The sequence below is a fragment of the Arvicola amphibius genome, chromosome 7 (genome assembly GCF_903992535.2).
Source record: "Arvicola amphibius chromosome 7, mArvAmp1.2, whole genome shotgun sequence".
Taxonomy (NCBI): Eukaryota; Metazoa; Chordata; class Mammalia; order Rodentia; family Cricetidae; genus Arvicola; species Arvicola amphibius.
Window position 1 is genome coordinate 76137877 of NC_052053.1, and position 22073 is coordinate 76159949.

The 22073-nt window shown below is 47.6% G+C and overlaps 1 protein-coding gene across 1 annotated transcript; it reads left to right on the top strand.

Annotated features, from left to right (window-relative positions):
- Positions 1–9656: 9656 nt before the first annotated feature.
- Positions 9657–14702, top strand: Tcl1a (TCL1 family AKT coactivator A). Its single transcript, XM_038338107.1, is given in 4 exon segments — positions 9657–9776; positions 13410–13580; positions 14458–14494; positions 14497–14702. Coding segments are annotated over 4 exon segments (534 nt in total).
- The last annotated feature ends 7371 nt before the right edge of the window (positions 14703–22073 follow it).

Sequence of the window (22073 nt, forward strand, 5' to 3'; positions counted from 1 at the left end):
GTGACGTCAGGGGTGATAAAGGCGATCAAAGACAGGGAAGAGAATTTAGACAAAACAAACTGAAAAGTTTTTGCATCCCAATAAGCATCCCACAAGAATCCAAATCAGACCAAATCAAACCGAATTAGAAAAAGTCCAGGTTTATGGATACAAATGCACCTGGCTGACCTTGCAGCTTCCACAAAGAGGAGACAGGGGAGGAAGACTGGAAAAAATCACATGTTTGTTCTCTGGGGGTACAATTTAAATACCCTATGGGAGTGGTCTTGAGCATCTCTGGGGAGGGGTCATCATTTGGAGGGCTTTCTCGGAGGTAGAGTCTGGACTGAGGCAACTCCCAGGGAAGAGAGCTTGGGGTGGAACCTCCACCCACACATTCCAGACTCTGGATACTAATGCCAGGGGCGGGGTGAAGCCTTAACCCAAACAAACTAGACTCTTTGGATATATGGTTGCCAGGGCTGGGGTGATGATTCCACCCAAACACAAACCAGCCTAATTTAGACCAATTTTAAACTATGACTAGAAGATCGCAAAGATAGAGCTGGCAAAAATCCCAAGCAGCAGTGGACTTGGCAAGAGAAGTTTTGAGTTTACCTTTTCTCTCTCTCTCCTTCCCTGGGATTCCTGCAACTCACCAGGAAGGCATCTCCAGGATTCCAGTGGGAGGGAGCAGGCTTGCAAACCCAGCACTTTCAGCATCAGGGAACTCACAAACCCACTGTGAGCTGGTACCTTGTCCTCAAATCAAAGTGCTGTTTCATCTCCAGACAGAGCACAAAGTGACCAAGGGGAATTAAATTAATAACGGACAAAGACCTGCGCCCGCCTTTCTGTGAATCACTCCAGCACCACCGATGCCCTCAGCTTCTGTGCAGATTAACAGAGGTTTTCACCTGGGGACAGGAAGCCTGCTGTCTGTCTGTATAATTACCCTTGTCACCCACAGGCATCTGGAGGGGAGAAGGTCCAGGAAGGGCTTGCCTATGGCTAAGCCTAAATTATAATACAATAATTATTCATGGAGTATTCAAACACATCTGGACTTTTTTAAAAATCTAGCATTTGTATGGTGACCATCCTATTTTGCTTTCAATGTGAAATCATTTGAATGTGAAATCATTTTTTTTCCACCCTGCAGATGAAGAAACTGAGGCTCAGGAAAGGAAGTGCCTCCGCGAGATTGCTACAGCCACTGCATCTCTCGACAGCCTGACATCACACTGAAATTCTTTCATCTCCTTGAAACAAAACTGTACTGCACAAGTCAGAAATACTTCTCTGGACTGAAAGAAGGGCCATCATTGACCTGTGTTTTTCAAAGGTTACTTCTTGTCTAGGCCTCTGCCCTTTTGTTCACAGCCTTCCTGGTTGTCAAGGGTGCTCGCGCTGGGACCTCTCCAGGTCACATGATCACTCGCACCTGTCTTTTAAACCGATGGCAATCCTCTTTCGCATAACTGGCAGCGTCCTGTATGCCTTTTAATACTGCCTAGTGGTCCTTTAATCTTAACCATAGCATCTCTGAGCCAAATGAAAATAGACAAACAGCAAAGGGCCAGCACCATGAGCACACCCATGTTGAGTTCCCACAAACAATACTGCTGGCTCATGTGTATCTGTGTACATATGTTTACACACATGTACACCACACAAACAGAAATCTCCCCCAAACTTGGCAGCGCAAATCCGGTCTTTCACGGCCAGGCATCGGTTTCTTATCACGGTGGCTTCCTTCGTCTGTAACACGGGGTTGCTTCCCACTTAAATGTGTGGTTTAGGCAGGGCTCGGATTCATCTCGATTTCACTTGCTCTCCTCCTACACAACCACATAAAACATCATCCATTGCTTTCCTTCTGCTCAGAGAAACAGATGGATGCAAGAATTTAGGAGAAATTCTTTGGGGCAGCTTTTGCCTCTGACAAAACTATATGACTCTGACTTCAAAGGCACCATGTTCCTTATGCTGCAGCCACCACCTCTGCCTCTTGCTTTTTCTCACTGGAACTGATTCTGAGCTCTCCCCGACCCACATTACCATGTAGATTTGGTTAGCTGTGCTGGGTACCACGCAGAGTGAATGTGTCGCACTTTAGTTATGCATTGTTCCATGAGACATCTAGAGAATTTTGAAGAAGAATCTTGAGACATAAGAGATAAATGGAGTTGGTTCTAGTGGAACAATCTACAGTCTCAGCTACTGGGGAGGCTGAGGCAGCAGGATCAATTTCAAGGTCTGACTGGGTTACAGAGAGTTCAAAATCAGTCTGGGCAATTTACCAAAAGGCTATCTTAAAAGAAATGGTTTGGGGGAAAAAAGAAAGGAGCTTGTGAGAAACAGGGATATAGCTCTGCAGTGAAAGTTAAAAAGTCCCAGGCTCAAACTTTAGTCTATATATTAAAAAAAAAGTCAGGTGGTGGGTGGTAGTAGCCCACACCTTTAATCCCAGCACTCGGGATTAAAGCACACAGAGGCAGGTCGATCTCTGAGTTTGAGGCCAGTTTGGTCTACAGAACAAGTTCCATGACAGCCAGAGCTACAGAGAAACACTGTCTCAGAAAACCAGAGAGAGAGAGAGAGAGAGAGAGAGAGAGAGAGAGAGAGAATGAGGGGCCGAGTGGTTAAAAGCAGGTGTTGTTCTTAGAGGACCCAGATTTGGTACCCAGACCTACACAGTGGCTCCTAACCATCCACAACTCCAGTTCCAAGGGCTCGGATGCCATCTTCTGACCTCCATGGGCACGATCACTGCATGTACACAGTATACACACATACAGCCAAGCAAACACTCACACACATAAAGAAACCTAAAATAATCAACAACAAAAAAAATCTTTAAACTTGAGTATAATTTTTCAATTTGAGTCGAAATCCTTGAAATGCCCGTCTCCTACATGGCAAAGCCAACACAGAGGCACGGGCACTATCGAAGCACACGGTGTCCCAACACGGAACAGCATCAGACAGCTTAAGCTTCTTCCGCCTGACAGGAGACAAATGACTCCATGTAGCTCTATCTCTTTGTGTTTCCTTTACTTCTAATAATGCCGAAGTCCTTCATGCAGATTTAGTGGGCAAACATTATCTCCTCTTGGGGTGTTCCTACTCCATCTTCACCAGCGCTCCTTTTCCTTGAACAGTTTGCCTAAGCTCATGGTCTGTCATCTGTGTTGATTGCACATATTTTCTAGTATATTAATTATTTTAAAGCGTAGCTCATCTTACTTTTTAAAAACAGTTTTCAATTTAGCATCTTTCCCATTATAGTTCACAGATTTTAGGTCTCATGGTTTTCTTCTTTGTTTGTTTTGTTGTGTTGTGTTTTGTTTTTTAAAACAGGGTTTCTCTGTGTAGCTCCAGCTGTCATGGAGCTCGCTCTGTACACCAGGCTGGCCTCGAATTCAGAGGCCTTCCTGCCTCTGCCCCCGAGTGCTGGGATTAAAGGCATGTGACACCACCACCCAGAGGGTCTCAGTTTTTAAAAATGTAATTCTCCATGGTCATAAAAATAGTTTTACATTTTTGTCCCAATAGGCTTAAAGCTCTGTTAGTTACTTGCTCGCCCCATGAGTGAATTGTGGAGACAAAAATATAATTCCTGAAACGAAAACTTGGTTGGGTGTGATAAGTAACATAGCAACTAGCGTCGAAGAATTAATTACTCCCTGAAAAGTCAGCGTAAGAAAGTCTCCTGGGATGCATCAGCGAGAAGACAGAGAAGGACAAAAACTAAGATGTGGAGGGGGACTCAAAGGATCAATGCTCCCTTGATAAGACCTGCAGAAGATGGAAATAAAGAAGCGCAAGTGCCGTGGACAATGGTCTTTTATCCTGTCACTTGTATTATTTTTAATAAAATGCTGATTGGCCAGTAGCCAGGCAGGAAGTATAGGTGGGGCGACCAGGCAGGAAGTAGAGGCCGGGCAATGAGAATTCTGAAAAGAGGGAAGTTTAAGTCCACAGTCATCACCCAGACGTAGAGGACACAGATAAGAATGCCTCGCTGATGAAAGGTACCAAGCCACATGGCTAACACAGACAAGAATTATGGGTTAAGAAGTAAGAATTAATTAATAAGAAGCCTGAGCTAATAGGCCAATCAGTTCATGATTAATGTAGATGCTTATTTGGGACTAAATGGATGTGGGACCTGGTGGGACAGAAACCTCAGTCAACATGAGAGAAAAATAATATTTGAAGACATAATGGCTAAGAACTTTGTGGATCTAAAGAAAAATCATCTTGGGTCTCATGGATGAGAACAAGCATGTGGCACCAACCCCTGCTATGTAATGGACCCTAGGACACAGCAAAAGTCAATGAGACAAAAAGACATAGCTAGATACTAAGAGAAAAAGTGACAGACAAAGACAGACAGATAAGGATGGGGAGAGAAACTGTGACCGATAAACCAACTATTAAAATTAATAGAAGAGCCTACTAGGGATGCTAAGTATAGGAACACCACCAAAATCCAGTATCAGTCCCTCGTGCCAGAAACTAGCATTAAAATTACAAGCATAAGACCTGAGTTCGAATCTCCAGCTCTCGTGTAAAAAGTCAGGCCTGGCTGCCCATGCACACTACCCCAGCATTAAGAGGTGGGCACAGGTGCATCCTAACAGCTTGCAGGCCAACGAGCTTAGCCCAAATAGCGAGCTTCCAGTTCAGAGAGAACCTGATTTGAGGCAATACAGAGAGGAGAAGAGCAGTGGAGGAAAACACCAGATGTCCTCTTCTGCTCTTTGTTCTGTGTGCACAAACATGGGCATACACCAGTCACAAAACTATAAAATACCAGAACTATGCCAAACAAAAATACAACAACCATGTAAGGAAAACATTACAAAACCCCAATAAAGACTGGTTTCTGCTAGTATATTCAGTAAGATGTCAGTAAACTTCCCCAAACCCTAACAATTAATGCAAAGATGCAAATGTCCATAGGCAGTTAAAATAATTTTGAAGAAATAAAAAAGGCAGGGTCTCCCTGAAATTTCAAATCCATAAATTGTTTTAGAAGCATGGTTTTATCACAGAAACAGAACAGAGTGCAGAAAGAGCCCCACAGAAACTTGATATTTAAGAACGGTGCTAGAATTCTTTGTTGTTATTGTTCAAGACAGGGTTTCTCTGTGTAGCTTTGGAGCCTGTCCTGAAACTCACTCTGTAGACCAGACTGACCTCAAACTCACATAGATCCTCCTGCCTCTGCCTTCCAAGTGTTGGGATTCGGTGTTAGGATTAAAAGCATATGCTGCCACCACCACCTGGCAGGTAGAATTCTTGACCAGAAAAGACTGAAAGAGAAAGTATGACCCATCTAGGATGCTCCCTAATATACACAGTATAATAGATTCACATACGTCAGGTATAAGAATAAGTCCCACCCCAGATAACTGTCTAGAATTCCATACAAAATAACAATGAAATCACAAAGCTAGCTCAAGAACTATCTGCCCTTGCAGAAGACCTGGCTTCAATTCCTAACACCCATGTGGCAGCTCGCATACATCTGTAACTCCAGTTCCACGAGGTTTGTTGCCCTTCTCTGGCCTCCATGGGTACCAGGCACACACTTGGTGCGCAGACATACACACAGGCAAAACACCCATACTTCGGGAAAAAAAATAATTTTTGAAAAAAATGCACCTAATTAAGGCCCACCCCAATTCTACTTAAAATAGAACTAAGTAGACTTAATTATAACTCTAACTCAAGTTAGACTCTGCATGTTAACAAGATCCCTCCAAGTACTGCAGGATGGTCCCCTCACTCAAACCTCCAGAAAACTCTTTAAACTCAAATAGACAGTAACTTAGTAGGCAAAATGTAGTGCCTGCCTCTACTCGGAACATCCTCATCCCAGCCCATCCAATAATCTAGAGGCATAAGTTCAGCCCCTGTGATAAACTAGCTAGACCGGAACTGACCCGATCTACAGTTTTCGTCATCTCACCCCCCCTCCAGGCATAAGCACGGATCCTGGACACGCCTACACACCGGGGCTTCTGTGTTTCATACACTGGGGAGACCTCAGACCTTGATCATGCTACCAAGCGTGCTGTGTTCCAGTGCCCTGCAAATCTAAAGTAAGGCAAACGGAAAAGAAGTAAAATACAGAGGTAGAGTGAGATCTACGATGAGGTATGACGGTAGAATAGCTTTGACGGTTTCATGGCTATTTAGTTTTATAGATCTGTTCACATCCCAAGACTGTGGCTCAGATCCTAGAGGAACACCCCTCTCTATTGAATCACCCCAAGTGTCCTTTTTTAAATTATGTATACAATATTCTGTCTGTGTGTATGCCTGCAGGCCAGAAGAGGACACCAGACCCCATTACAGATGGTTGTGAGCCACCATGTGGTTGCTGGGAATTGAACTCAGGACCTTTGGAAGAGCAGGCAATGCTCTTAACCTCTGAGCCATCTCTCCAGCCCCCCCCCCAATGTCCTTTAAATAAACAGAAAGACAGACCCACTGCCAGATTCTACTCAAGCCTCAGTCTCCCTGATTCCAACCCACTTGGTCCAGTGCAGTGGCTCTCAACCTATGGGTGGTGACGGCTTTGGGTCAATTTGTAGCAATGAAAATACATCCTACATATTAGATACTTACTCTGCAATTCCTAACAACAGTAAAATTACAGTTATAAAGTAGCAAAGAAAAACTAATGTTTGGTTGGGAGGGGGGCACCACAACATGAGGAACTGTATTAAAGGATCTCAGTGTTGAGAAGGTTGAGGGCCACTGAGCTAGGGTGAGTTCCAGGCTCTTGTATGTGGTTCTTAGTGCTTTAGGGTGGGTCAGTCAGTGCAGGGCTCAGGGGCCTGGACACCTGAGTAGCTGCTACTTAGGCCCTTTACAGCCTGAGGCATCGCTGGTGATGGTTGGTTAGAGTGGCTTTGATTACCAGGTTCTCCTCTAAGAAACACCTATGTATAAGAAGTGCGCTTGACCCCAAACCAGAAAACTAAATGTCACAGGTACCTGTACCTAACTCCTGTGTCACAGGGACATGCAGACAGCTTGGGGCTATGGGCAGACACTCCCCATCTCGCCCTTCTGAAACAACCCCAGATCCCCGGCTACTACCACCCCATCCCCAACCGCATATGTCCAGTAATCTCACCAGGGATTCTGTCCCAGTGCTACCTGACTCCAGAGGCCTGGGTGGGCTCCCGAGAATCCACATTCTTTACAAGCTCCACGTAATGCAGATGTGGTAGTCCCTAAGGACCACACTTTTAGCCCGGAGACTCTAGAACAGGTCTTCCTTTGGGCCACTACTCACGCTTGAAATCCAGCCAAGGAGAACGACCCGCCTAGGTGCAGAACTTCAGCCTCTAAACTTTCCTAGCTGATCTCAGGGGTTTCCGTCTCTCAGCCACGCCCTTCTCCCCGTGAAGCAACCTTATTGGAGAATCAGAGACAGCTGCGTGGCGCGCTCAGAACACAGCTTGCTCTACTCACACGTTGCAGAAACCGAGCCCTGACGCCTAGCTGGAAAAGAATCGACCAAGTTCACAAGCGAAAGCAGTCAAATGGAAATGAGACCTGAGGCAGGACACAAAGGCATCGTCAACTCAGGGGCCTTTCAGGAAAGCTGCTTTGCGGAAACACGCGTGCTTAGCCCGTGGGAACTCCCAGATTAAAGAAAGAAAGACTCAAAAGGGACCAGAAAAGCCTAAAGCCTGACAGGCTGGTCGCTCTGAGATAGTGAAGATACCAGACATGATGGCTTTGGTTCACACAATAGCAACTGTTTTCCCCCTTGGGTTGTGGAATTTACATGAAAAAAAAAAAAAGTAACAAAGCTGGTGGCTTGCCTCGCCCTCTTCCGTTTCATGTTTCTTGTACTGGCATCAATTCTTCTGAAACACCAATCAAGCATGGAGTCCACCACTACTCAACATTAAAAAGCTCTTGTGCAAACTTAGCAGAAATATTTCCAGAATGAGGAGAAAGGGAAGCGTATTCCTAGAACCCTCACCCGGCAAATGGATACTGCTTTCCCAGACACCTCAGAGGAAAGCAGAGAGCGCAGGAAGGAAAGCAACAAATTCACGAACATTCTGGCTCCTGGGGCCATACGTGTACCTGGAATGGGCCACCCTGGCTCGTGGGGGACTCTGCCCCCTTGGCACAAAAGCTGCGTCAGCAGCTCTGTTTAAACTGGACTTGTGGGACGTTAAGAAGGTTCCGTGGGTGAGGCTCCACCAAGCCTGACAACCTGATTTCCACCCCAGGGAACAACTGACTCCACGATGGATGTCCTTCTCTGACCCCTACTTGGCAAGTGCCCTCCAAAGACAAACCACAATAATAATGAATTAAAAATAATAAATACACTAGACTCATTATCTGCACTCACTCAGAACTTCACCACCAAGCTTATTCTAAAAGTCTTCCTCTTCCTATGCAGCTAACTGGGTCCCAGGGACAAAGAGCCATCCATCTCCAGGGAAATCAGCCTGAAAGGCAGCAGTCCGAATGCTAAAGGCTAACACCACTAAGAGCTGCACCAGTGGGCTCAAGTCTTTTCTTTCTTTCTTTTCCTGGATGATCTGAAGGCACCTGGCTGGCCTCAGGTCTTCTTGGCATATCTGTGGGATTTGCCCAGATGCCCACACTTGATCAGTCATTGACCTTCCAAAGACCACAAATGGCTCCCTGGGTGCATCCTCAGAGAACCAGGTGAAGCTCAGAACTGCTCACAACTGCTTGCTGAAGGGTTGTTTGAGCAACAGGCCTGGAGCTTGTTTTGCATGTTTTTCATTAATTTCTTAATTGCCCTAATGGGCACATGTTCCTGTAGAATAAAGGGAAGTCGTTTCCTTATTTGTTTGCAATGAGACAATTTTGATTGAGCAACTCAGAGACTTTCCAAATTCATTGCTCTTGGGGTAGGAAGGGTTTCTTTTTAAGCGCGGGTTTGGAATGATGCATCCACTAAGTTGGAGGCACAAAAACAGAAACCCATGTTTTCAAAAGTCTGTTTCACAAGACCTATTAGAAGACCACAGCCTCATCAGAGCCATGGAAAGTCATGTGGGAAAGAGGGTGGGGACATGAACTGAACTTTGAAAGGAAATTGCCTCTAACACCCAAAAGGACAAGCTGAAGGTGACAGAGAGAACCCTGGAGCGTCCAGAGGTGGGTCATGCTCTCAGGTCTCTGATCCCAGAGGTGAAGAAGGACCTCTTCCTGGGTGGCCTGCCATCGGGGTGTGGCAGCCACACACACACACACACACACACACACACACACACACACACACACACGATAGCTGCCTTGGACCTTGGGATTCCACCATAAAGGAAGCAGAGGACAGTGTCTCCTAAGACAGGACTTGGGCACCTTTGCTGCGGCCCAGGGTACCCGGAGAAGGGCAAGACCAACTGGGGCCTTGAAGAAGCCCTAGGTCTAATGGGATCCCATCTGCTAGTGCTCCATAAGGCCACCTGGTTGTCCCGCCTACCATCCTTGCGGTTCGCTCCACCCACTGCTCTGCCCCGCCTCGCTCCAGGGGGCGCAGGCGTACACCTGGTGGTAATAAATAGCCTAGGCTCTCATTGCCCACCACTAGGGAGTAGCTTTTATCAGAGATTGTCTTTACAAGTGTTTGCTTCTCGCTTCTACCGGATGCCATGGCTGAAGCACAGGCATCCGAGTCAGAGACACTCCAAGACCCCGAACGCCTGTGGATCTGGGAAAAGCACGTGTACTTGGATGAGCATAAACGAAGCTGGCTGCCCATAATCCTCAAGGTACCAACCCGCCTTGGGGGCAGCAGGTGGGGCAGCGGGGGTGTGCGCTCTGCCTGGGCCTGGGAGTTTCTGGTAGCTGGAGATTAGGGGACAGAGGGTCCCTTGTGCCAGAAACAGGAGGGCGAGGGAGGCCGCAGATAAAGGTACTTTGGGTTGGGCCTGGCAGGCTTGAAGGAGGGTGGGAACACCTTGAGGACAATGGTCAGGGCCCCCTCACATCTGGTCTAGGGTGTGTGACTATCATTTGGGGTGAAACAGGGCTTTTCTAAACCATAAAACTGGAATATCTTTAAGGTAGCTAGTAGTATCCACATCCGTAATAAGATTTAACTTTGTTTCGGTTATGGAAGCCTCGGGATGGATCTTAATGAATGTCGGCATCTTTAAAAGAAGTGTCTCTTCTAGAAGTACTGTCCAGCAGAAATTATTGAAATGGCCTCCACTTGTAAAATCAATGGAGGTTATAAAAGCAAAAATTAAAACTGTGGGGACATTGTTGAGACGCTAGCGAGCAGTTAGGGACTAGGGACAGTCTCTGCTTGGGAAAAGTTGGGCTGTGAACCTCACAGACATGGAGCGCCCTCGTAGGTGGTGCAGCCACAGTTCTGAGCTCTTAAATTTACATTCTTGCTGCTGTTTTACAATATTAAGTTTACATATATCTAGGGTTTTTTAAGGTTAAATATTTTAAGTCAGATATATGAAGACAATATGGTATTTCTTTTTATTACAAAGTCGTGCAAATTTCTCATAACAACTTTTTTTTTTCAAGACAATGTTTCTCTGGGTAGCCCTGGCTGTCCTGGAACTTACTCTGTAGACCAGGCAGGTCTCAAACTCACAGAGATCCGCCTGCCTCTGCCTCCCAAGTGCTGGATTAAAGGCGTGCGCCACCACCGCCCAGCTATATTTCTTTTTAAAATCAGGTTAGCAACTATCTTTTCACCCAAACCGTGAACCAGAGAGCATTTCCGAGCTGTGGTAGATGTTGTCTGAACAGGAACCTGGTAAACTACAACACGGGATTTACTTCTCATGATTGAAACAGCCAAGGTTCTAGAATATAACTATATATATGCACTCCCTTATAGTAATAAGGAAACAGAATAAAGCCATCTGTAACAGTGGTTAGACGATTGACTAATGAATTCTGGACGCTAGCGTGCTTACACACCTGCGTTGTGATCTGAGTTACCAGTTGTAATCAAATGCATTGGCAGGACATTTTGCAAAACTGTTTTCACCTGGAAAAACCTCATTACGCTTAGGTGAGTGCTTAGTGTATACACTAAGCACAGGTTGGCACTGTGGATCCGCAGCTAATGTGGCAGAGTCCCTGTGACTGGGAAGACGGTTCGATGCCAGTTACATAATAAGACTGGGGGGTGGGGGAGGAGTCAAGTGGGAGAAAGAAAACGGAGAGGAGAAGGGAGGCAGTGAGTTGTTCTCTAGTGAGGTGTGACCTCAGTTGGTATGTTGCGTGTCCTGTTTTTGAGTCATTTTGTTTGGAGTTTCAAATTACTTTTTCCCCTTCCCTCCCCACCCTTCTGCACCCCCTGAGTAATGAGGACCCCCGAGGAACAAACCCAGGGCCCAATGTGTATTAGCCGAGTTAACGGTCCTGCAGAGTTATAGCCCAGCCATGTGTGCAACGCTTTCTCTTTTGAAACTTGGTCTTAGTTACTGAGGTCAACCTAGGGTTCCCTTTGTAGCTCAGGTAGGCCTTGAACTTGTGGTCCTTCTGCCTCAGCTTCCTGAGTAGTGCATTGCAGGCCTGTGTAACTTGGCCCTACTAGATCTTAACTCGAGTATCTTACAGAAGATTGGTCAGGGTTTGGGGAGTTTTGTGTGCTTAGGTGGTGAACTTTTTTTTTTTTTTTGCTTTTGGTTTTTTTTTTTTTTTTAATCCCAAACTGGTAGATAAAACTCATTTCCAGGAGCTGGAGATGGCTGAGAAGGTAAAGGTGTTGCCATGCAACCTGATGACCTGAGTGTGATTCCCAGGACCCACACGATAGAAGAGAACTAACTGACTTCTTGCAAGTTGTGGCACATTCATGCTTGGGTGGTGCATTTCCTTTAACCCTAGCACTTGGGAGGCAGAGACAGGTAGATCTCTGTAAAATAGATACCAGCCTGGTCTAGATAGCAAGTTCCAGGCCAGTCAAGGTGATAGTGTGAGACCCTACTTCATAACCACAAAGTTTTAACTCATTTCAGTTAATAAAACTGGATGTTTGGTCTCCACTCTAACATGGGTTTGTGTGATATTTGTTCTTTATAGATGTTCATTAGAACAAAGGACTGCCTCAAAGAGATTTACCTCTTTGTAGATTTGGAGAGGTTTGCCGTAGACAGTAAGAACCACCCCACCCCACACACACAAGGCAAGAGAACAGTGGGAAAGGAGGAAGGCAGAGACACTCTTGTGTACGCTTTGTGGATTTCTATGGGCCCTGGACTCACTCTGTCCGGGAGGAAGAGGGCATCAGGAGTCCAGCAGGCAGGCATGACTTTCAGATTCCCACCCTGGCATCTAAAGACAGTAAGTGAAGAAGTAGTTGCCATAGGCCAGGAGAGCCATGCCGGCAATGGAGAAATGCTATCTGTCATCGGTTTTACAATGTTAGAAATGGATTTGTCCAGGGTGTGTGTGTGCGGGGGGGGGGGGGGTCTCAAGAAAATGACCACACAATCCCAAGCATTTTGGTCAGGGGTGTGCTGTGTCCCACCCTGATTGGTCAAGAGTTCAGCCTCACATTGTTTCGCAGATGAATAGCTTAGAGCTGCACAGTCGATAAGTATAACTGCAGAGACAGGATGCAACCTTGGGCACAGACTTTGATCTGAGAAAAATGCTGACTGGAAGGAGATGCTTTGCCAGACGATATGCCAGCCTCTTTGGAGATTGAGCGCCATCTCATTCAGCCCTCTGATAGAAAAGACAGTGCATTGCACTTATAGTTCCCACAGAGGCTCCATGGATAGAAACCTCATTTAAAAGTGGGCATCAGACAAAATCAAAGTCAAATCTCTGACAGGGCTGGGGTAAAGTGCTTACCTCGCAAGCATAAGGTTTTGAGTTCAACCTCCACAGTTCACAGCCAAGAAACCCAGTGTGGTAGACATTGCTAGTAATCCCAGCACTGGGGAAGCAGATACACCCAGTGATCTGGAACACACTCACTGACCAGCCAACCTAGCTTGTGTGTGTGTGTGTGTGTGTGTGTGTGTGTGTGTGTGTGTGCGCGCGCGCACGCGTATGCTCACTCCAAGCCAACAAGAGACTTTCTTTAAATAAAAAGTGGATGATGTCTTAACACCTTGAGGTTATCCTCTCTGCTCCATGTGCATGACCCTCCCACACATACCCATGGTGGCTTACCCTAGCAACAGGAGGGTTGGCAGGGGAAAAACTGAACTCTGAACCCTGAAGGATGGCTAGACCCCGTCAGAGTCCCCAAGATTGTGTGCAGCCTGTGGTGTTGAAGCCCACGGGCTGTAACTGCTCAGTGCATCGGGTCAGCCCTGCCTGCTGAGTGATAGGATAAACACTGAGCGTCGTGCCAGGGGGGGCCCCACCCCGGCAGTGGTCAGCAGGAGGTGAAGGTGTGCTCTGTTCTTCCTCTGCAGACTGATGAAAAATTGCAGGTGATCATGCGCCAGCAAGACGTCTCCTTGGGGTCTCCCATGACCCCGGAACAGCTGAAGGCATATGAACTGCCTTTACTGTGGCAACTATACCCAGGGAAAAGGTACCGAGGCAGCGACTCCACGTTCTGGCAGATACTCTATCACGTCAAGGCAAGCAGGGTTTACCCCCGCCCCCTGGGACTGAGTGGGTGATCTCCAGTGGTCCTGCTCTCAACCTGGGGCTGGCCTGGGCTAGCTCTATATATATCCCTCCATCCTAGCACCAGAAGCTAAGCTAATGGGAGGAGAACTAGCTGCTGATTTGTTTTCTGTTTTTTGTTTGTTTTTGTTTTTTTTTTTTTAAGTAGGTTAGACCGAGAGAAAAGGCCATCTTCTGAAGTCTCAGCCAAGCTCCTCATTACAAGGAGCCCTCTGTGGTAGTCACTGACTGAGACCTGTGGAGAGGGTTAGCCCATCCCCACCCCCACTCAGGTCCCAGTGCTGCCCCAGGCTAAAGAAAGCTGAGCCAGAAAGGAAAGGGGAATTCTGAGGGCTGGGTCTGATCACTCTTGTCTCCTTCCCCACCCTCAGTTCAGAGGCATAGAGGACATATTACTTGAACGGTTGGAGTCCGAAGAATATCCATGACACGGTGAGCACACACCGGGGGCTCCGTCAGGAAAGAGTACCCTTCCCCGTGAAAGCCATGCCAGCCCCTCCCCAGCAACTGTCCTGGTTGTGCCCTGGGTGGGATAGGCTTCCCAGAGGTGTTCATGTCTTTTCCTTTACCACCTTAGGAGCTCCAGCCACAGCCATGTTCCCAGGGCCCCATAGGTCAACATTGTTCACCATCAGCTGTCTATCCTAGATGCTCTGTGTGACTTGTACGAAACGAGTTTCTCCATCTTTACTCACCCACTCTCCTCACTGTGTTGCTGTTTTGCTCTAGCCCAGGTATAAGATGTGAGGCCAACTTACCAGCCACCCAGCAGCCCCACTGCCGCCTCCCCCTCCATGCCTCTGACCCTGCCTTCTCATCTTTCCCCAGGTCCTGCAGTTCCTATCTCCCTTGCCTACCCCAGGCCCATGGGAGAGATGTTTGTACTTCTATCCACTTTGCTAGTCACTTTCTTTCTCTTCCACACTGGGCCCCAGGAAGAAAAGCTAGCCAGAAGACACCCCTCCCTATCTCCGGTAGCCTGCTCAGCTGCCTCAGTTGGCCCTCAGCCTCCCCGGCCAGCGCGTCAGAGAAGTGCCTGGTTCTTACCAACTCCTCCAGGTGCCCAGTGGTAGCTGTGGCTCTGAGCTTCTCAAAAGACTCATTTTTCAGCCTTTGCCTTTTGTCCCTCGGGGCAACCAGTGTCTGGATTTTGAACTTGCCTACTCTCTCATTGTTCTCCCAGCTATACATGTAACCTGAGGGACAAAGCCTTGTCACTCAAACCTGGCCAGGCCCCAGATCTGCCGTCTCTCAAGGTGCTGTGTTTTTACCCGCTTGACCTGTGAACCCCCCCCCATCTCCCCCCATAACCCAACAAACTTAGGCTTGGTTGCAAAGTAGTAGAAAGCCTGAGAGCTTCATGTCCCTCCTCAGAACCCAGGAGCTTGCAACCAGGGATGTACAAACCTGGGTGGGGCCTAAGGCCATCACTAGAGCAGGAGGCCAGACAATGGAGCTGGTTCAGATGAGCCCTCAGATTGCCCACTTGTGGGCTCCCTCCCACCATATTGCCCATTTCCTGGCTTTTGGATGCTGTATTTAATGTAAATCACTTTATGTTGCTGATTAAATGTTATTTAACACATGCTGAATCTTCGTCCATCTTTGACCTAAATACTAGTAGATAAGGGAGAAACTGGGGTCACCCCGTGAGAATGTTGAGAGGGAATTCTGGGGACTTCATGGTAGTCTATTTTGGAGATGAGGTTGGACTTGGCAAGTTATCCATACTTCTCAAGCCCAGGGCTCTTGGAGTTACGATTTGCCGAAATCTCAGCCCCGGTCTGCACTCTGTGCGCTACACCTCAGTTCGAGAGCTTCGGGAAAGGGGCTGGAGGTTGAGAACTCAGACACAGTGACAGACCAACACATAGAACTTTCAACGCTGGTTCAGAAAGCCCCTCTTTATTAACACCACGTAGACTTAAATACACTGCAGTTAATGGTCAACAGGTGATCCTCTGATCCTCTAACTAGGCACAGCTTCTAGTAACTTATATTAGAAGGTTCTAGGAGGGAAAAGCAACTGAAGGCCAGGACTCATTAATCCCAACAACGATTTGAGAACCATTAAAGGCAACAACCTCTAAAGATCCTTGCTGACCAGTCCTGGTCCGCTGACCCCCTTGGCACAGTCCTGCCTTCCCCCCACCTCAGAATGCCTTCTCCAGATTCCCTGCTGTCTCCAGGAAGGCCCCAGGTGTGCTATTCCGTATCTGGCTCCTGTTCTCCATCCCAGGAGATCCCTCCCTCATGTGAAACTGCCCCCGTTACTCCAGCCCAACAAGTTACCCTCCCGCATCCCCAGCCTGCAGGCACAGCCTTGCCTACCTCCTGCCCTGGCCTCTGCTGGTCCTCATGCCTCTGAGTAGGGCCTCAGATTACAAGAGACACCTTCACAGAGAAAGGGGACCAGAAAGGGCCTGGTGTCACCCTGCTTCCTGTCTCGGTATGATTTTAGTCCACAGGGCTGTCCTGAAGATTCAGTGACATGCTCTGAGCATCTGACAGAATTGTGCAAGAAATCCATCTCATTTACGGTCTCTTATCCCTCTCCTCTTCACTGGATGGATTAAAAGCCACCTGTGATCATTTAATCAACTTGATGGGATCTAAACCACCCAGCAGACAAGTTGTATTAGGGTTCTCCAAAGGAATGATAGACCTCAGAATAAACACACACATATATACATACATAAGTATATATAGGCTTCATTAGAATGACTTACAGGCTGTGGTGGAATAGGAGAGGAACAGTTTACAGCATCTGGCTGCCATGAACTGCCCTGGGTGCTGTGGTCATAGCAGCCAGCAAAACAAGGGCTACGAATGTACAGGCTCTGCTCTGAAAGATAAGTTTAGAAATCCAAAACCTCGGAAGAAAGTAGAACGGGGTGAGATAAGAGCCAGTGATTCTTGCCTGTAGGTGGCTTCACGGACATGCATGTATGCTATGCATGCACCTGTCTATGAGTTCAAGTGCATGAGGCCAGAGGTCAACTCCAGTGTCTTCCTCTGTTGCTTTCTTCGTTCCTTTTTGGAGACAGGGTCTCTTGCTGAACCTGGGGCTAAACTAGTTGGCCAGCATGTCCCAGGAGAGGGGGGCGCACAGGGACAACTTGGCAACCCAAGGTGCCCTTAGCTGTAAAAAGCCAAATGGTTCTTTAGCGCCCGTGCCGCTACAAGGCAGTACAAGAGCCGGGAACTACGCTGGAGACTCAAAAACAGAGAGAGAGAGAGAGAGAGAGAGAGAGAGAGAGAGAGAGAGAGAGAGAGAGAGAGAGAGAGAGAGAGAGAGAGAGAGACAGAGACAGACAGACAGACAGACATGGGTCATCCTTGATACAAGAATGCCAAACTTTAGTGTGCTCAGGGCAGCTTATATAGGGATCCTTAGCCAGGCCCAGCTCTCAGGATCTTCCAGCTGCAGACTCATCAGGCTCAGAGCAGCTGCAGGCACCGGTGTTTTGCTCAGTTCACTCCAGCAGGCAAAGGGTCTAAAACAAGCAAAGAAAGGGGCCAGGGATCTGCAGCTCCCAACACTTAGCTGTCCCTTCCTGGGTAGGGCAACACCTAGCACCTCCACACCGGTGAGTAATTCGTGTTCAGGAACTTCTCGCTTGAGGAATAAGGCCTCCCTAAGCCAGTGTCTGACAGAAGCACTGTGAGGGCAAGTCTTTCCTTGTGACCTGATTTGGGGGTAGAGCCTATTTACCATCTCATGTACATGCTTGATAGGGTGAACATATGCTCAAAATTATGTGTGGACCATGTATGTACACACAGGTGATCTAAAATTCTATCTCATTTTTCAGTTGGCAAGGAATCACCCAGTGCCCCCTCCTTGCACGGTCGACTCTACTCAGGAAACTGTGCACTCAGGCTTCTTGAAGGATGTTTTCTGAAGCCCATCCCCCTTCTTTAGAAGGCATCCTTTGCTTTTTCACTAGTACTCTGGGTCTTGTCCAGCTTGCCATTGGAGATGCCAAGAACCTAAACATCATGTCACAGGACCCCGTGAGACTCATAACGCGGGGATCCTCTCGCCTCTGCTCCTTCCATGGTGCTGGGATTACACGTGTGCCCTGATGTGCCCAGCTATTAATGTGAATGCTGACGGCCTGATCTCAGGTCCTCATGTTTGCATGGCAAGGACATTACTGATCCATCATCCCAACCCAAACTCCCTGTGATAAAAAGCACCTGATAAGAAATCTACCTTTAAGGGTATGGTACGGTTTTGTTAATTTTGTTTGTTTGTTTTTCAAGACAGGGTTTCTCTGTGTAGCTTTGGAGCCTGTCCTGGAACTCACTTTGTAAACCAGGCTGGCCTCGAACTCACAGAAATCTGCCTGTCTCTGCCTCCCAAGTGTTGGGATTAAAGGCATGCACCACTGCCTGGTGGCCTTGATGATTTTATGAGCACCGGTTCACAGCAGGTTTCGGGACCTGTTTTCCCTGAATGCCTTTTGAATAGCAGCTCCCCACTTCCTGCCCTCCGCAGCCCCTGGCAATCACCACCTCATTTTCTGGCCCAGATTTGCACAGTCTTGGGTATCTTCTATAACGTGCAGGATTCACCCTGCTGTGGCTTGTTTCCCTTAGTGTGATGGCTTAGGGTTCTGGCCTCCAATCATGAACATCTGTGTGCACACCGCCTGCGCATACACCACGATCAATATTTTAAAGTGATTACTGTGTGCTGATTGTACAATTATCGTAGAATATCTCCTTTAAGCCTCGCAAAGACAGGAGAAACTTGCAAGAGGCTTTCTGTGAGGATGGGATTCCTGTGGAAGGCCACCCAGCCACAGCAGCATGGAGTCACTCACGCTTGAGTGGGCTACTGCAGCTAAGTTGTTTCCCGATGAGTCAGGAAAGGGAATAGCCAAATCCTCCCACAGGTGTGATAAGGACGTCCCTCCCAGGAGTCACTGAAACTGCCAATCCTCTTGCTTCTGATTTCTTCAGCCTTCTCATGACCAGAAAGCCAACTGCTCTCATTCCATTTTAAGGAACCAAGGGTGGGCTGGAGAGACGGCTCAGCGGTTAAGAATACTGGTTGCTCTTCCAGAGTGAACCAAGTTCAATTCCCAGTAACTATGTGGCAGCTCACATCGGTTTGTAATCCAGCTCCAAGTGATTCAACACCCTCACACAGATGTAAATGAAGGCAAAACACTAATGCAAATAAAATAAAAATAAACATTAAAAAAAAACAAGAGTTTACTTGATTCTAGAGTCTCCAAAGCCAACTATAATCTTTAACTTTGTTGTAGTTTTGGAAATGGGGTACTCTCACTACCCCCAATTTCCTGATGAGAAACAGCCCCAGAGTCCAGCAGCAGTTATTTGCCCAGGGTCTCTGGGGGTCTGGCCTGGGTATGGCTAGAATCTGCCTTTCTAGCTACCAGTGTTCACCTGCTGGGCTCTGCCTTTGGTTCATATCCAGGAGAGAAGGCACAGCATTTACTGCCTGCAAGAAGAAAGAGCTGTAGAGGAAACAGGACAGTGATCAGGACCTCATGACAGGCCTCTCTGAGGTGGTCTTAAAGAGGGGGAGATGTGACATCCTGCAGCCAAGGGTCAGCTCCATGCCTGGCAGACATGGAGCCTGGAGCAGGGTGAATAGAGGTGAGAGAGTCTGGCCTTGCTAGTCAGAACAAAGATTTCTGCTAACAGCTTCGAGAATCCAGGAAGTAATGGGGTCTGAATGACCTCCAGCTACTGTGTGGAGGATAAACCCTAAGGTAACAAGAATAAAAGAAGAGAAACTAATTAAAGTTAGAAGCCTAGGGCAGGAATTGGCCAAATTTTTCTATAAAGGGTCAGATAGTAAATATTTGGGGCTTTGTGGGCTGTAAAGTCTCTATTGTAGCTATTTGGTTCTGTCATTCTTGTGAGGACCATAGATAATACACAGTGCTGAGTGTGGCATTGTGTGTATGTGGGGGGGGGGGCGCGTACACTAAGGTACAAAGTTACCGGCAATGAAGGTATTCAAATAAATGTGTTATAGAAGCTTTTATTGTCAGAGCCTGAGCTTTGGCAGTCTCCTGACAAACCAGGCTCCACAACCCTTCTCAACAGATCAATTAATAACTAGTAGGAAAAAGTGGAAAAAGGAAATCCACATCTCCACAATTGAGGAGGAACAAAGAGCTTCAGCAACACCTGGGAGCCTAACATGGGAATTAGGATTACATAGAGGACCAGAGGTGGGCATACCTAGCAGTCCCCGGTGGGGATTGGTGCTCTGAAGTTGTTGGAAATATGTGAAATCGTCCTGGGGACTAGTTCCCCTTCTAGTTGGCACCAGGCTCATGGCTTTCTTCCAGGAAGAGATTGCTGGGGAAATGCCAATTCCTTGGAGCTCATTTTGTTTTAATACTTTGATACCCAAAGGGGGGGGGGAGGGTGTTATGTTTTTTGTCCCTTTAAGGGGCAAGCCACACCCACTCCCGGCGACCCCTGACCCCCTCACCCTCACCGCCATCTTGAATCTCTTCTCTCCCTGTCCCTTGGAGTGTGCACACCTATCTCTCTCTCTCTCTCTCTCTCTCTCTCTCTCTCTCTCTCTCTCTCTCCTTTCTCTTCTCCTTCTCTCTCTCTTTCTCTCCTCTAAGTAATAAATGTCCAGTTCTACGCCTGCCTACTGTGCCTATGTGCCTTTTACCCCCCCCCCCCCCCCCGCATGTCCACACCCGCCCTGAGCTGTCTCTCCCTGCTCGCCACAAACCTCGTGGGGATCTTGGGCGACCGGCTGGGGACCCGCGAGTCTCTGCCTTGGGACTGGCTGCCCCCAGAGTCCGCTTCCTGCCTACAGCTGCCGCCTGGAACTTTAAAGCATTTTTTAAAAAAAGAACAGGGGGGACATGGTATCCCTAGAACATTTTATTCCTGCCAACACAGTTGCAAATGGATGGAGAGCCACCTGCTATCATTTATTTGGGTGTAAGGGATATTTATTTTCTAATCCTTTGCTATCTGCTTAGACCACAGAAACACATGATTATATTCCTTCACATACACACACACAAAAAAAAAAAATCAAACAAACTACAAATGAAGTCCCCTCATATGAGAGAGATGGAGGAGAAGAGCCTCCTGCCATCCGTGGTAACAGAGGACGAGAGGCATGCAGATAGGACACACAGGATTTGATGAGGAAAGATAGTCGTGGGTTCTCAAAAAGGAATTCGTTGGACTGGCTTACACAATATGGGTGATCAAACAATGGCTAGCTGCACTCTGGAGAGATGGAGAACCCAGGCATGCAGTCATGCAGTCTAAGAGGCTGGATGTCTCAACAGTCCCAGTCTGATGGCGCTAGAGGCCTGCAGAATTCCTGGAGAGCCACTGGCCTTCATTCTTCATTGAAAGGTTGAAGCCGAGAGGTTCAGATGACAGCGGAGGATAGCAGCAGGACAGCCACAAGGTAGATGCCTCACCTGCAGGGAGCAAAGGTAAGCAGGGAAAACCGGCATTGCTTCCCATCAGACTTCTTTTTGGTTTGGTTTGGCTTGGCTTGGCTTGGCTTTTTGAGACAGGCATCTATATAATCCTGACCATCCTGGACCTTGCTATGTAGACCAGGCTGGCCTACAAATTCACAGAGATGGACATGCCTCTGCCTCCTGATATTCCACCATGCCTGCCCTTCACCCCCCAGACTTCTTTAGATCTGAGCCACTACCAGAAACTGCCCATGATTCTGGGGGACAGGCTTCCCCAGTTAGCTAATCCTTCTGGGAAATACACCCACAGTCCCACCCTCCCAGAGATGTGCCTCTTGATTGATTACAGATCTAATCAAGTTGGCAACTGAGAGATCGCAGAAGAGACACTTCCTGTAAGCCAATATGTCTGTTGCTCATAGGGAAAGATTTTCACCAAATGGAGAAGGAAGTAGAGGCATGAGAGTAAAGTGGTCCCTGGGAGAGTAGGCCTGAATTATGTGTCCCCCATCCATACATCAATCTCCTGACTCTAAGCCCCTTAGAATGCAAATGCATTTGGACAGAGGAGCTTTGAAGAAGTGATTAAAACAAAATGAGGTCATCTAACTGGGTGCTATGGTTGGTGTTCTCATGAGAAGAGGAACTGGGACAGGGACTCAGAGGGAGGACATGTGGGATACACAAAGAAAACCAGCATCTGTCACTAAGGAGAGAGTCCTCAGGATACCAGCCCCGCCCACACCTTGCTGACAGCTTTTTGGCTACTAGAAAACTAAGAAGATAAAAATTAATCCAGTCATTTTTGTTGCTCAGTCTATTGTGGGCTTGAGTCTCTGGGGCACTCGCCAGAGGACCCAGGTTCCTGTTTCAGGGTAAAGAATTGGACCAAAGTCACATGATTAGAAATAAAGACAGCTCATTAAGAAAGGCAATGCATTCCTGGGGGTGGAAGTGAGCCCTGGGCCTCCGGGGGGGGGGGGTGCA